The sequence below is a fragment of the Rhincodon typus genome, chromosome 4, assembly GCF_021869965.1.
Source record: "Rhincodon typus isolate 14 chromosome 4, sRhiTyp1.1, whole genome shotgun sequence".
NCBI lineage: Eukaryota > Metazoa > Chordata > Chondrichthyes > Orectolobiformes > Rhincodontidae > Rhincodon > Rhincodon typus.
Window position 1 is genome coordinate 1,806,334 of NC_063335.1, and position 15,800 is coordinate 1,822,133.

The 15,800-nt window shown below is 39.0% G+C and overlaps 1 protein-coding gene across 1 annotated transcript in view; it reads left to right on the forward strand.

Moving 5' to 3' along the window:
• The window catches only part of bbs9 (Bardet-Biedl syndrome 9), a 492,952-nt gene that overhangs the window by 62,016 nt on the left and 415,136 nt on the right, over positions 1-15,800 (forward strand). The window contains exons 6-7 of the mRNA XM_048595604.1: positions 6,973-7,114; positions 13,507-13,688. Coding sequence (XP_048451561.1) covers positions 6,973-7,114; positions 13,507-13,688 — 324 coding nt within the window. The remainder of the gene's footprint in view (positions 1-6,972; positions 7,115-13,506; positions 13,689-15,800) is intronic.

Genomic DNA, 15,800 nt, shown 5'->3' on the forward strand with positions numbered 1-15,800 from the left:
TGAAGAAGGGTCTAGGCCCGAAACGTCAGCCTTCCTGCTCCTCTGATGCTGCTTGGCCTGCTGTGTTCATCCAGCTCTACACCTTATTATCTCTTTGCACAAAACAATCAGCTGGGTTGTGTTGGTCATGTCGATGGGTTAATTGAACTGCAGTGAGAAGTATACACGGTCCTTGAGATCCTGCAGTACTTGCTGAAAGACATCTTTGAACGAAAGTACCACTTGTCTTCCTACTGTGGAAGCTGCAACTGAAATGCACTGGATTGCCATTATCATTCTTTGTTTTTAAAGTCTTTGAATAAAGAGACAGTGGCCACAGTTATTGCTTCTTTAATTACTTCACCATCTGTGAGTGATTTCTTGTGTTTTCCAGATGGTGGCAAAGCTGAAATGATGCTCAGTGCAGGCCTTGCCTTTTGCTGCGAGGTTGAAAAAAATTACTCTTGACTTTTCAAAACAACGTCAACCTGTCAACTTTCTTTGTTTGAAGCATGCTGTTCAAGGGTATTTTATCCTTAAATCCACTGTGTATAGTGTGGTTTCATTCCAAATTCTTCTTTAACTTATCAATATACTATGGTGACATATAAGGGAAATGCCCTTATCTTTTATAGTTTGAACACAAATTCATTTTCATCTTCCTGTACAAACCTATTAGATAAGCAACTGAAGAAAAGAAATAACAGGTCTACAGAGAATGGGAGGAGGAGCGGGACTGGCTGAGTTGCTCTTGCAGAGAGTCCACATGGGCATTATCAGTGTCCTGCTATTTTTTTCTTCTGCGCAGACCTCTGAGGTCTGTGTGTAGCAATGACTTCTGGAATCAGCCTACCGCATACCTGCAACTGCACAGGTTAGAGAGAATGTTGGACATGATGGGCTGATTAGCCTATTATAAATACATAATTGTAATATATTGGCTTCACACATCAGTTCCTAAGATATTTATTATCATTTGTTTGCACTGTCACCACAAAACTTTCTTTATCCTGCAACATTAGTCGATATGGACCAAAATGAAACATGATGGAACAAGCAGGCAAAACCTGTGAAGAACATGTACTTTTCTCTAGCTGCACAGCTTCTGGAAATGGAAGTCATGGAACTTTGATTATTACATTTGCGTGGTGAAGGAAGAAGAGAAAAAACATAAAACTTGATAAATTCCAAATGAATTTGGAATAGTTTTGAAACCCTGGTTTTCAAACAACACTGAAACTCAAAGCAAGTCAGGGATCTAAGTAAAGGCACAAGTAGGCTAAACAACAGCTCACAATTATTTACTATTCACAGAAATTACTTTGTGGTCTTGAGCGGTATTTCCTAAAGTTCTGGCAAGCTTATGCTGTACTCCTGTTTTTAGTTTGTATTCATTTCAGTCACACTACTCATTAAGCCTGTAATCTGTTAGTTTCTGTCATAACTTAAATGCTGCTTCTAATTATGGTGTATGAAGAAGGGTCTAGGCCTGAAACGTCAGCCTTCCTGCTCCTCTGATGCTGCTTGGCCTGCTGTGTTCATCCAGCTCTACACCTTGTTATCTCTGTGTCTTCAGGTTGTTGGCTAAGTATTCGCTGAATTGAATCTATTTTAGGAATCAAATATTTTTAGGATTATATTGTTCGACACAATTGTATATTCATATGTTTCTATGTCTCTTTGAACAGATCAAAATTGTACTTTCATTTAGGTAATGTAGCAATGATAGATTGGATTCACCAAGGCAAGTTATCAACATGTAAAAGCCTACAGAAAAAAATTGCAACTGACAATAAAAATATAGGCTTGAGAAAATGGGTACAATTTGCAAAATCATTCAATATTTAACTTTAAATTATTAACTTTATTGCTTGCTCCTAAAGTCTGGGATTGGAGGGAGGTGGCTGAAGTGTGAGGTTCCAAGTGATAGAAAAGCAGTTAGCATAAGTTTGACCTGCAAAACTGGACAGTCATTGCTTAAACTTTCATTTTCTTTTATGCCTTTCCTTCCTTCCTCATGTTGACATTTTGTGCAATTCGTATAAAGTTTACAGGCGTGAAACAATACACAATTTAACCAAGGATGCAGATCACTAAGTCAAATTTAGAGAACGTATGGGAAAATATGGGATTGAGGGCTTCTGCAAGAATGTACAAACTTGAAAATAACGTGCAAAGAAAATGTAAAGCAATGGGGCAGACTTTACAGCTTGAGGGTGTTGAACTGAATGTTGAGTCCACAAGGCTTTGAAGTGCCTAATTGAAACCTGAGGTGTTCCTCAGGTTTGCATTGAGCTTCACTGGAACAGTATAGTAGGCCAAGAACAGAGATGTCAGTGTAAAAGCAAGATGGAGAATGAAAACGATAGGCTACCAGAAATATAAGTCATGTTTCCAGAATGAACAGAGGAATTCCACAAAATTGTTCTCTCCAATGTAGACAAAACCCCAATTGTGAGCAGTGGTTAGACCACAGCATTGCTGATTATTTTCTGCTATTTCTGCCACTTCCAACATGATGCCATCACCAAATGCATTTCTCAGCCCCTCTACTTTCAGAATTCTGAAGACACCTTTTCTTCTGAGATACCTTGCTCTGCTCCTCAGTCACCCTCCACACCTGTTCTCCTTCCCATAGCAACTTACTCTGCAAGTGCAAGAGATGGAACACTTGACCTTTTATCTCTTCTCTCATTACTTCAAGGATTCTAAACACTCCTACCAGGAGAAAAAAATGGTTTATGTGTACCTTCTTTCAGTCTAGTCTTATGTATTTCTGTTGACAATTTTATTTTGTTTTGAATTTTGTTTTCCTTTCTTTGCTTATTTCAGGTTTTCTCTTTTTCCTTTCAGTTAGCAACATACTTTCTCTAGACATATCCTTTCTTTGTTTCTTTGTTTCTTTGTGTGTGTCCTTAGCCCATCATCATTTTCATTGGCCCAGGAAGATTAACTTGCTCAGTCAATCTTTTCTTCTCTCATCCAATCTCAGACCTTTAGTTTGTTCTTGTCTCATAAACCCCTTGCTCAAAACCTAGAAACATAGAAAGTAGGAGCTGGAATAAGCTATTCAGCCCTTGCAAACCTGCTTCGCCATTTGATAGTGGGGTTACATTAGCTACCATCCAATCTATAGGAACCTCAGAGTCTATAGAACCTTGGAAGATGACTGCCAATGCATCCATTATTTCAAGGGCCACTTATGTAAGCTCTCTGAAATGCAAATTAGCTGGTCCTGTGTATTTATATGCCATTAATTGCACCAATTTCCCAAACACCATTTCTCTGCTAATTTCCTTTGGTTCCTCTGTCTCACTAGATTCTGTCTTCTCTAACATTATTGGACCATTATTTGTGTCCTCCTGTTGTTTGTTGGCTCACCAAGCTGCATGTTCTGTGGTGTGCAGACGTTTCATTACCCTTCTAGGCAAAATCATCACAGCCACCTCTAATCAAAGCGTTGGTGGTCTGTTTCCTTCCAGATTTATATGATCCTCTGGTTTGGTTCTTAACACGGGACTCCATTAACAAACACACGGAAATAGACCCTGTACACAGACCGCTGCTAAAACAACAGAACCAGAAGCGACAAGACCATCATGCCAGAGAATCATATAAATCTGGAACGAAACAGAACACCAACACTTCGATTAGAAGTCGCACTGATGATGTTGCCTAGCAGGGTAATGAAATGTCTGCATACCACAGAACAACCAGTTCGGCGAGCTAACAGACAACTGCATCCACAACCCGAGCTACAAATTTTCACTCAGACCTTAATTTGTGCCCTCCTTTGTGAAGTCAGAACCCAAGAATATATTTAATTAAGTTTTCCTTTGTTTTTATGCCTTTCCTTCCTTCCTCATGTTTATATTGTGTGCAGTTCATATGAAGTTTACAGACATGAAACTGTTCAGTGTGCAGTTTAACAGAGGTTGTAGATCATCTATATCAAATTTCCATCTGCCATCTCTTTGCTCCCCATTAATAACTTTCCTGTTTCTGACTGTAAGGGACCTACATCTGTCATTACTAACCTTTTTCTCTTCACATATTTGTAGACGTTTTGTAATCAGTTTGTATGTAAGCTTTCATGCAAGCTTATTCTTGTACTCTGTTTTCTCCCAATCAATCCCTTTGTTCTTCTTTTCTGAAATTTAAACTGCTCCCAATCCTTAGATCTGCTGCTTTTTTGGCCAATTTATATGCCTTTCCTTGGGTCTAATACTATTCCTAATTTCCCTTGTTAATAATGGTTGAGTCTCCTTCCCCCTTTTAGTTTCATGCAGGTCAGCAATGAACAATTACTATAAATCAAAGAACTGCAGTTACTGGAGATCTGTAACAAAAACATAAACTGCTTAAGAAACTCTGCAGGGCTGGCAGCATCTGTGGTGAAAAAAACAGAGTTAATGCTTTGAGACCTGTGACCCTTCAGAACAGGAAGCAGCTCGGAAAAGGTGGTATTTATGCTGATGACAGGGGTTGTGGGGGGTGGGAGAAGGAGTGATTGGTTAGGTGGAGAGGGAACCCAAATTGAGAGAGATAAAAAGGTAGGTTGACGAAGGGATTGTTGTTAGTCGGCCAGGGAAGAAGAGAAGCTCGTTGGGTAATAATGGGGATTGTGAGTAGTTGAAAATGGGTTGGCTGTACTGAAAGCAAACTATTTCATGACAGAACCTGGGGTTGTGGGGTAGGTAATAGGAATGTGGTATTCATGATCTGAAATTGTTAAACTCAACATTGAGTCTTGAAGGCTGTTAGATGCCTAAGTGGAAGATAAGGTCTTGTCCCTTAGTTTGCGTTGAACTTAGATGAAACACATAAGCAGGTCTGAGCCAGAAATGTTGGCATGTGACCATGATGGCCTGAAAGCTCCGTATCATCAGGAAACGAAAAATTGTTGCAGTTCCTCTATGCGCTCTTTAAACATTTACAGTAGTCTATCCACTGTCATCCTTCAAGTAATGTTCCCCAATTTATCATAGCTAGTTCGTGCCTCATGCCAAAATTGTTTCTTTTATTTAAGTTCTGGACCCCAGTCTCAGAATCAATATGTCACTTCCCATCTTAACGAAGAATTCTGTCATGGTCTCATACAACTAGACCTTCCAGTTATTCCTTTCTTATTACATTATACTCAGTCTAGAATGGCATGCTGTCTATCTGGTTCTTAAGTGTATTGATCTAGAAAACCAATGTGCACACATTCCAGAAATTCCTCCTCTACAGTATTATAAATCATTTGATTTGCCCACTCTATTTGCAGTTTAAAGATGTCCATAATTGCCATTGTGCTTTTATTACTTGCATCTCTAATTTCCTGTTTAATGCCTTCTGTTTGGTATTTCTAAGCTTTATTCATACAGATACCACTTAACGAGAGCTAATATCCTTCCTCACTTTTGTTAATTTTCTCTTTAACCAGCAATGCTACCCCACCTCCTTTTGCTTTATGTCTTTCCTTGCTAAAAACTGAATACCCCTAGACTTTCAGGCCCCATTCTAGTCACCCTGCAGCTAGGTATCCAATATATCCAACTATAATTCCAACTATATCAGATGAATTTATATCTATTTACATGGCTAATTCATTCAATTTAATGTGAATGCTTCATGTGTTAAGATACAAGGCCTTAAGGCTTATTTGTTTAACAATCATAGTCTATTATAGTTGGAAAATTCAGAAGGTGCCGACTCATCGGAACTTAATAGTAACCCAGGAAAAGGTAGAGGATTAAATACATAGATGAACTCCTGAGTAACTATTAAGTTAACCCCTAAGTCACCTCTGACTCCTCTTCACATCCTAGCCCTGACACCCTGAACTCACACACTCACCCTCTGACCTAACAGTCCCACCCACCAGCCTAACTTGGCCTGGACTAGCTTGGTAGCTGGATCTGGGCTGAGCCCAACCCTGCTGGATCTGACATGCCTCCACTGGACTTTGTCTTGCTCCACCAAACCCAGTCCCGGTTGACCTGGTGGACCCAGTCCAGTGCAGCCCAACTCTACAAGACTCATTTAGCACACTACCCACCACCAACCCACCTGACTGCCTACCCTCTCAGTTATCCTTGCCACTTAGCTTTCCACAGCTACTTGAAGGTGTCACTGGGATTACTTTTTCCTGAAATACGACATCATGTGGCTTAAGAAAAAGAAGTGTGTTTTGGCCTGTGATACTACACCTGCGCTGAGTGAATTTCTCCCCAATATCCTCTAATGGATGTATGTGGGACAGGTATAATCAGAATCTTGGTCAGAAAATTTACAGTTAAGAAAGTGGGTAACTTTAAAGAGGCTTACTGTTGATCGTATTTATTCTGATGGTAATTGGAATATCTGGGCCATTGGGCTTGATTTTTCTCAGCTCCTTTGAACTGATTGATGTATATCCCGTTGAATTTTATTTATTAAGAAATTTCAGTGTATTCCTGAGTCAATTCTTTTTGCCTTTTGTCATCTCTAATTTTCTAATTGTAAGCTGCATCGAGGAAATGTTCTGCATAAACCAGCTCTGATCTTTATGTTGTATAATTTAAAAAGTGTAAATTGATCCTCGTCAGATAAGACAAATATTTTCTGAAGGTTTAGTCAGCTGTGTACCATAACTTGGGAAAGTACGTTAACAAGTCATAGAGTTGCTGAGAAATTTACTGGACATGCCAAGATCTGAAAACAATATGATGCTTTTTCCAATTGCTACTCCAACTTTATCACATGAAAACATTTCCATAAAATCCAGTCATATTTACTTGCATGCACATCAGGCATTGCTGGTGCTGGGAAATATGTTCAAGCTTGACTTTGTGAAGTGCTTTGGCTTAACAAATTGAAACATTGTAACCTCTGTATAGTGTTACGTAAATTGTTATGATCCCCAGTGAGTTAAAACAGGAAAGACAAATTTGCTCATAGATGTGAGAATACTATATTATGTATGATGCTTGTTTTGTTAGGAAAATGAGTAATTTATTTCTTCCGTTGTTTACCTTGTAGTGTTGGAAGGAACAATAAACACTCTTATTGGGAACCACAATAACAAACTGCTGATATACCAAGATGTAACTCTGAAATGGGTTGCACAGCTTCCTCATGTTCCTGTGTCTGTACATGTTGCAAACTTCCAGTGAGTATCCCAACGTTTAAAAAAAATCTATCACTGTCACTGCAATGTAGCAGGATGTATTTAATAATCTATTTCCCAGTTATGGTGTAATATAATAGCGCAGACACCTTGCCTGGTTTATTTTGAAATGGTGCAGATCACAGGATGTAAGTAAGGTGTGGCAAAAATGACTAGTATTTTGAAAATCAAATGTTTATTCTCTGTTGAAATCAAAATGGCATCATCTCTAATAGACATCTGTCTAAAAGATTTTATTATTTCATACTTGGGATCCTTACATTCATAGAATAATGCACAGTTCTTTCATAAAAGTGCTATGAATGACTTCGTTATTAACTTGAAATACCAACTTCTTTCCTAACATAATAGAAATATAAGAAGGATTGAAATAAAATGCGTACTTGCTGCTTTGATTTATTAGAGAAATCTAACAGGATTTTAATCTTGAAAATGCAATAACTTGCATTCATTTATAACTTTTTTTGAATTACTGATTGAGGTCTTTCAAAAAGTAGTAGAAATAATTAGGACTTCCTGTCTTTCACAATAATGGGATAATTAATTATTGAATTGTTGAAGTTGACTCCTATTCTTTGCCGTTTTCCCCTGCTGACCCTGTACATTACCTCGTCACGCAGAAAGTAAAATGTTTCCGAAGTATTATCATTGGCATAAGGTTCTAGTTTTCCATTTCCAAATTACAATTTCAGTAGCCATCTATGAAGACACATGTCCTGCTTCAGTTTCTTGCTGATTAGTCAGTCTATCCTTATTGTGCCTACAAGGTATGTGCACAGAAATTAAAATAAGCAAATCTTCTCCCTCTGCAAATTCCGGCAGTTCTGAGGAAGGGTCACCGGACCCGAAACGTTAACTCTGTTTTCTCCTCCACAGATGCTGCCAGACCTGCTGAGCTTTTCCAGCAACTTTGTTTTTGTTCCTGATTTACAGCATCCACAGTTCTTCTGGTTTTTATCCGGCATATCATATTGTATTTCCCCCAACATAACACTAGATTCTACTTCTGTGATGTTGAAGGCACAACACCACGGCTCCATTCTTGATGTAAAATGGCTCAGCTTATTTTGGAACATCTGTTTATTTTTGAGCAACAAGTACAAGCTTGATTCTCTTAAGGATGAAACTCCATCACAGACATGATAGTGCAAATAATGCCTATTTTCATTGGGACCAATCTCAAAGATAGTTTTAAACTCCGACACAAAATAATTACCTATTTTTCAGTAATGCTTTCTATTTTCTTCCTATTCCTATGTTCTCATTTGTGGTTTTGTTTGGTAAGTGGCTAGAAAGCATTACGTACTGTAGTTGTGTTTTTTAGGGAATTGTAAATTGCACAGTTGAACTTATCGACAGGATTATTTGATTTCTAGAAACAATTTAGATGAGAGTGTAGGAGGCATGGTTAGTAAATTTGCAGCTTACATTAAAGTTGGTGGTATTGTGACAGTGAAGAAGATTATCAAGGATTACAAAGAGATCTTGATCAACTGGGTCAATGGGCTGAGGAGTGGCAGATGGAGTTTAATTTGGATAAATGTGAGGTATTGCATTTGATTAAATAAACAAGGGCAGGACTTATAAAATGAATAGCATGGCCCTGGGTACTTCTGTAGAACAGAGAGACCTAGGGGTTCGGGTACATAATTTTTTGAAATTTGCCTCACAGGGAGACAGAGCGGTTAAGGAGGCATTTAGCATGCTTGCCTTCAATGCTCAGACCTATGAGTATAGGAGTTGGGATGTAATGTTGAGGTTGTACAGGACATTGGTGAGGCCTCTTTTGGAGTACTGTGTGCAGTTCTGGTTGCCCTGCAAAAGGAAGGATATTATCAAATTGGAGAGGATTCAGAAAAGATTTACTAGGAATGGAGGGTTTGAGTTATCAATATAAGCTGGATAGGCTGAGAGTTTTTTCACTGGAGTGTAGGAGGTTGAGAGGCGATTATAAGAGAGGTTTATAAAATCGTGAGAGGCATAGATAAGGTAGATAGTAAGGGTCTTTTCCCTAGGATGGGGGAGTTCAAAACTAGGGAGAATATTTTTAAGTTGAGGGAAAGAAGACTTAAAAAGGACCTGAGGGGTAACATTTTTTACACAGAGAGTGGTTTGTGTGCGGAAGGAACTGCCAGAGGAGTGGTAGATGTAGGCACAGTTGCAACATTGAAAACACATTTGGATAAGTACACAAATAGGAAAGTTTTGGAGGGATATGGACCAAATGCAGGCAAATGGGACTAGTTTAGTTTGGGAACATAGTCAGCGTGGACTAGTTGGACCAAAGGTTCTGTTTCCATGCTGTATGATTCTATGACTCTCTGCTTAGCAATACGAATATGACTGGCTTTTCATAAATTACAGATGCTTTGCTGTTGATTAAGTCCTTAATACATGTAAATAAATGTAATTGTCTGCAAAGAGATGTCTGGTAATCAAAATTACAGGAGCTTGGACTAATAGGTTTTCTTTGCATTGTTGTGTGTCACACATGAGTTGACTCCTTTCTACTTCATTACTTACTTTACTTATAATATTGGTCCCACATTAAAGAGACAATCTGTCAACAGTGTTTAAATGAGTTGCCCCATGTCTATAGTTTCTGTCAAATAGTTTACAAGCATCCTGTGCAAGCTTTTGCTGAAGCAGATCTACATCGAAGAGGCTATTCTTATATCATATAGTTGTTGTGTACAGTATCAAATTTACTCATTTCTCTTTAAAAATGTATCGGTATTGCTTAACATCTATCAGTATATTGAATCAGTTTTATATTGCATCGACTATGCTGTGGTTATTTTTGTTACAGGGATGCCCAATAGAACTGATGCCATTGTAGATGACCTTTCCTTAGAAATTTTTGGTGATAACAACACACAGAAAAATCTTTTATCATTGTGTCGGGAGTTGGACTAAGAGATCCAAAGTTGTTTGAAGTCTGTTGGCTTTCTTTTAGTTTTATCAGACTGTATCTACACTTTCACTTCTCTTGATGCACAATCCTTTTAGCCTCCGACCTCCTAAGTTGAGAGTGATGATAAAGTGAAATTCGATACAACAGAAGTTTTTCTAACCTCTTGTGAGCCAAGGTAGCTTTGCTTTTTTTTTGTTCTCACAGCAGCTTGCCAGTTTGAAAGAATATTTGCAATAGAAATAATTATGTAAGTAGTGGCTTGGTAATACAGAACTCGAGGATTGCTGAAAAATAAGATGTGCTTTCAAAAACTTTTTATCTTGCTCTTATTGGGACAGAATCACAAGAATACCAAACCTCAAAGGGAAAGACAGTTTGCACTGCATGGAAAGTATGCTGATTGTTTGGAAAATGGCACGATTGGTAGATATCTGAGATAATCTGCAGTCAAGGAGTTGGTAGCTTTTGAGGGATGAGTAATGTTTGGTGAATGCACTTCTTTCATCTTTGGGATATCTGCAGAGATTGCTCATTTCTCGCAGGACATGAATTAACCAGATGCAACAGAGAAAACTACAGCATAGCACAAAGTGCAGGTGAATATAGATTTACAAAAGTGAAAATTAATCCACAAAGATGTCACCCATGCCATCAATGTGCCCTCAGTTAAGTTTTCTTTCTTCATTTGACTCCTACTGTTTCTAAGTGCAGTCCCAGCTTCAGCAGCTGGAGTGGAGGAAGCCTGTTCTGCTGTTGTTCCTGTTGGCCTGGAAAAGTTGGGCAGTCTTTCCCAGCTGCCTTTGGGCCTAAATAACCCAGGCCTGCTGAGAAAGTGTTCTGCCCAGATGCAGTGGTTTGTATGTCTGTACGCTTTGGGATGGGGTTGGAGCGGAAGGGCCAGGCATCTTTGGAGTTTGCTTATGAGAATCTTTTGGGGATCCTAAAGGGGTTCCTGCTGACACTACTGTGTTTCCCTGAGTGGAAGAGGTCCCCCATATCCCTCTCACTTTGCGATTCATGCTGGGCATCTGTGGCTAGAGCGACAAAAGCGTTATTCTGTACACATATTTGGCAGACATTGAGTACGCTGGACATGGGTCTCCATGGCAGTTGCTAACCTGATCATGGATACAGCTATCTGGATGCATGGTGGAGCCAGCACTGCACTGATAACTTTGGTAGATTCCTCCATCCTTTGAACCCATTTACCAACTGATTCTGATAAGTCTGCTTGCTGCTGCTGTGCCTACATTTTGACAAAAGTATTGATGGCTATGACCATGGGATCATCTGGCTGAGTTTGAACAGGTTTCTGGTCTCCCTCATTCCTATGGATACCAGAAACCTGGTGTGATTCCTCTTTGAACAGTTGTAGAGGCATATCAGTGGTTGTGCTCCTGCATCTAATCTACATGGAGTGAAAGTCTCCAGGTACAGGTAAAACTTGCTGATGCATCCTCAGATAGTTCAGTAAATTCCTCCTCAGAGGTGAAGATTGAATTTGGGTTTCTGGTACTGGTCTTTTTGGGGCAGAGTTTCACTGGGTGCTGCTAGCGCCTATGTAAGAAAAGACAGGGAATTAGTTGTCTAAGAAGGTTAAAAGACTGTGCAGATTAAGAATAAATTCGCACTTGTGGCAAGGAAATAGCAATGCACCACAACAGAGCACAATGACGCTTACTAGGTTGATTGGTCATTGAGGCCGGGAAGGTTTAGCAGTTTGGGAGAATAAGGTGGCGAGAGCTGTTGAGTGAACATGTACGTACAAAAGTGAGATCTGTTGTCCATGTGCCTTGTGTAAATGCAGAGGCAAAGTTAGATCGAATGCTGGCCCTGTCTTTATGAGAAGATGGTGGTGCTGGCTCTTGTGTTGCGCAGAAGATCATAGATCTTGTTTCTGCACTGCTGGGCATCCTGCTTCAACCAGGACACAACACTGACTGAGGCTGCTCTCTGGATCCAGGCTACCGTGGTCTGGTTGCATGGCTTTTAGTGGAAGTTAACTGGGAAAAGGATGTCCATCCTCTGCATCACACTATCTGCCAGCGTCTCCAGGTCCCTGTCCATAATGTGAGGTGCATGCTTTCTTTAAATGCCGTAACAGTTGAGCAGCAAATAAGAGGGGAAGCCCATGGATTGCAGCTGCTTGATTGATCCATTAATGGATCAGAATCTTGCAGAATCAATGCTCAATCTCTTCTGAAGCCTAGTCACAGGGCTGGAAGAGTTTAAAGCAACCTGGGGCTCAAAGTAAGGACAATTTGATAGCTTAATTTTAAAAGGTATTTACTCTACAGTGCCTAGGTCCTGATTCTTGATGTTGAGCTTGCAGTGTTAAAAAAAAATTATGGCAAAAAAGAAATTTGTCATTTACAAAGTTGTATATACCTTCAGTTTTGAACATTAGTGTAACAACAACACTGACAAATACAAGCTTATGAAAGAGGAACCAAAGTAGCCTTTTCAGTCTCTCGATCCTTCTCTGCCATTCAGTAAGTTTGTGGCTGATTTGTTTGTGTTTTGAATTTTATACTCCCATCTTATCCCAATGACCCTTGACTCCCCTGCTGATGCAGAAAGAAAAACAAGCAGAATATGTGAATGACACTGCTGGTCTGACTTGTTTTGTAACAAAAATGGAGCACCAGTATTTATTTCTCAGTATTGTTGATTTATTGCAGTTTTTTTTTCCCTCTGGGACAAGAATCTATCCATCTCTGTCATAAAAATATTCAATGATAAACCAAACCGCTCCCTTCCACCCCATCTCCACCGACAACAACACCACCACCATCACTATCACTACTTTCAGAAGTAGAATTCCAAAGTCTTGCAACCCTCTGAGTTAAAAACATTTCTGATCTCTACCCTGAAAGGCAATGCCTAATTTTAAAACAGTGCCCCTGGTTCTGGATAACCTGCAGAAGAAACATCCTTTCCATATCCACCTTGTCAAGATCATTCAGGACCCTATACATTTCAATCGAGTTACTCCTCACTCTCCTTAACCCCTGTAGAAACCAGCCTGCCCTGACCAAGTTATCCTCATACGATAATCCGTTCATTCCAAGTATCAGTCTAGTAAATCTTCTCTGAATCACCTTCAATGCATTGACATAATATCTTAAATAAGGAGACCAAAACTACACAGTTTTTGAGATGTGGTCTTACTACTACTCTTATAACTGAAGCTTAATATCCTTACTTCTATGTTCAATTCCTTTTGTAATAATATGCTGGTGATATGCTGTAACCACGTACTAACTTTTGTGACTCATGCACCAGAACACCTAAGTCCCTTTACACCCCAGAATTCTGCAGTTGTTTTCCATTTGAGTAGTTGCATTTTTATTATTTTTGTCAAAGTGAATATTTTACAGAAATGGAAAGAAATAAAAGTGATTTTTAAAAAATCAGTCAGCATTAAATCTGTAAATGTTTTAAACTGTTTCCTGTGCAGGGACTTGAAGGGAGTAGTGGTGACTTTAAGTGATGGTGGCCATTTGCAGTGCTCATACTTGGGCACGGATCCTTCCTTCTTCCAGGCTCCAAAAGTGGAATCTAGAGAACTGGATTATGATGAAATGGACAAAGAAATGAAAGAACTTCTCAAGGTCATCAGGGAAGCTACAAAATCACAAGGTGCACAAAGAATCAAAAGTGATGAAAATTCCTCAATTTGAAAAATGTTTCTTTGTTTAATGTGGTGATCTCTAATTTGCTAAATAATGTATTTCCCTGAAAGCTACATGTTAGATACAGCATTGACACCCATTGACTTTAGTTCTAAAGACCATACGTGTATGTTTTCTTTATTTTTGGACTATTGACAAAATAATGGGAATAGATACTGCTTTAAATCAAGGAAACCATGGAAAAAGATGTCTGCAGTTTTAAAAATTAGTTACTGGAGCTCATTGTGAGGTGTATCTACAGCGTTGCCTTATTTAACAGGAAAGAGAGAGAATGTGTGTGTGTGTGTGTGTGTGTGTGTGTGTGAGAGAGAGAGAGAGAGAGAGAGAGAGAGAGAGAGTGTGTGTGTGTGTGCGTGTGTGTGTGTTTCAATCAGAACCAGTGGCATTAGTTCACGAGAGTTCAGTATACTAAAAACGTCTTCATTTTTTCCTGGGAAAGTTGTGTGTGGACAATACAGGAGATGATTCTAGCCTACAAAGATAAAACACCTAATTCTACTTCTCTCTCTCCTGTGTGGAGAAATAACAGAAAATCTCCTAGTAGCTGTTCTTGCTCACCATCTTCCTCTGATCTGCTCTCTACAAATTTGCTTGTTGAAAGGAAAAAGAAAAAAAACGCATTCAGAGGCAATGAAAAGATGAATCCTCAACTAGTAAATGAAGGCAGACAATTGGTGTATCCACAACCATGCATCATTAGCAAAGAATTGTCAGGAGAAAACTGAGGGAAAATAACCTATCAATATCTGTGATCTGGACTGGCTATTTTGACTTTTTTTACGTTTCCAGCCCATGATATTTGTGTCTCGGTGTCATGTCTGTTTGTATGTCAATGGGAATTTTAGAAAGGGGTAGTTCAATTTAAGAGTTTATAAGTTAGGAACTCATATTTGTTTTTGCCATAGATTAAAAACAATATGGTTATAACAAAGTTACTTTCTTCTAATTTGGGTCAGGTAGATAAAATTGTGCAGTTTAGTAGTTTAATCAAATTGTCACATTTGTGACAACTCCAGAAATAATGGGACTTAATTTCCAGTGCACTTCCACGGTGGTTTTGACATTGTGTTCATGGATAATAGCCAGCAGTGAAGATTTTGCAGTGGTAATAACATGCACTACTATCACTTTTATAAAACTGTTAGCTGCTTCTTCAGCCTGCACACAGGCAGTCAAACACAGAAATCCAGAAGATGGTGCCAGTGATATCATCTGTCTCTGTAGAATACATTGTTGAAGTCCCTGCAGAGTACAATTAGAAGTCACAGAACCAATGGGAATAATCACTTGTTCTTTTGCTCTTGGTTTCTTTGTAAAAGCCCTCAGAGAAAATTGCACCTTATTGAATGAGGTTTGCTACATTTTTAACACCACACTGTGTTCACACCAAATCATGAAAATATCTTTTCCTCGCATGTGATCTCCGTCAGAGTTTCGGGTGTTATAGATGAACAGTATTTAAAAAAAATGAGGTGAAGAATTGCACACTTGTGCACACAGGAAGAAACAGCACCATGATAAGCAGAGTGCTCGTGAGAAGTTGGAGAAGTGTTAAAGAAATAGATGCTCTCTACTTTTCTCTGTTCAGCTGAAAAATCTCTTCTCCTGACATTTCTCACTCTGTTGCACCCAAACTGCAAATCTGTATTTCTTTTTCAGATGTTGCCTGACATTCTTTGCATTTTTAACATAGGAACAGGAGTAGGCCATTCAGCCCATCAAACCTGTTCTGCCATTCAGTGAGGTCTTGGCTGATCTGTGGTCTAACTCCATATACCTGCCTTTGGCGCATATCCCTTAATACCCTTGCTTAACAAAAAAAAATCTATCTCAGATCTAAACTTAACAACTGCCATTCGTGGAAAAGAGTTCCAAACATCTACCACCCTTTGTATGTAGGAGTGCTTCCTATCATCTCTCCTGAATGAACTGCCTCTAATTTTTAGACTATGCTGCATAGTTCTAGAATGTCCAACCAGTGGAAATAGTTTTTCTTTACCTATCATGCCTTTTCCTGTTAATATCTTAAAGATTTCAACCACGCCTCAACCTTTTAAAT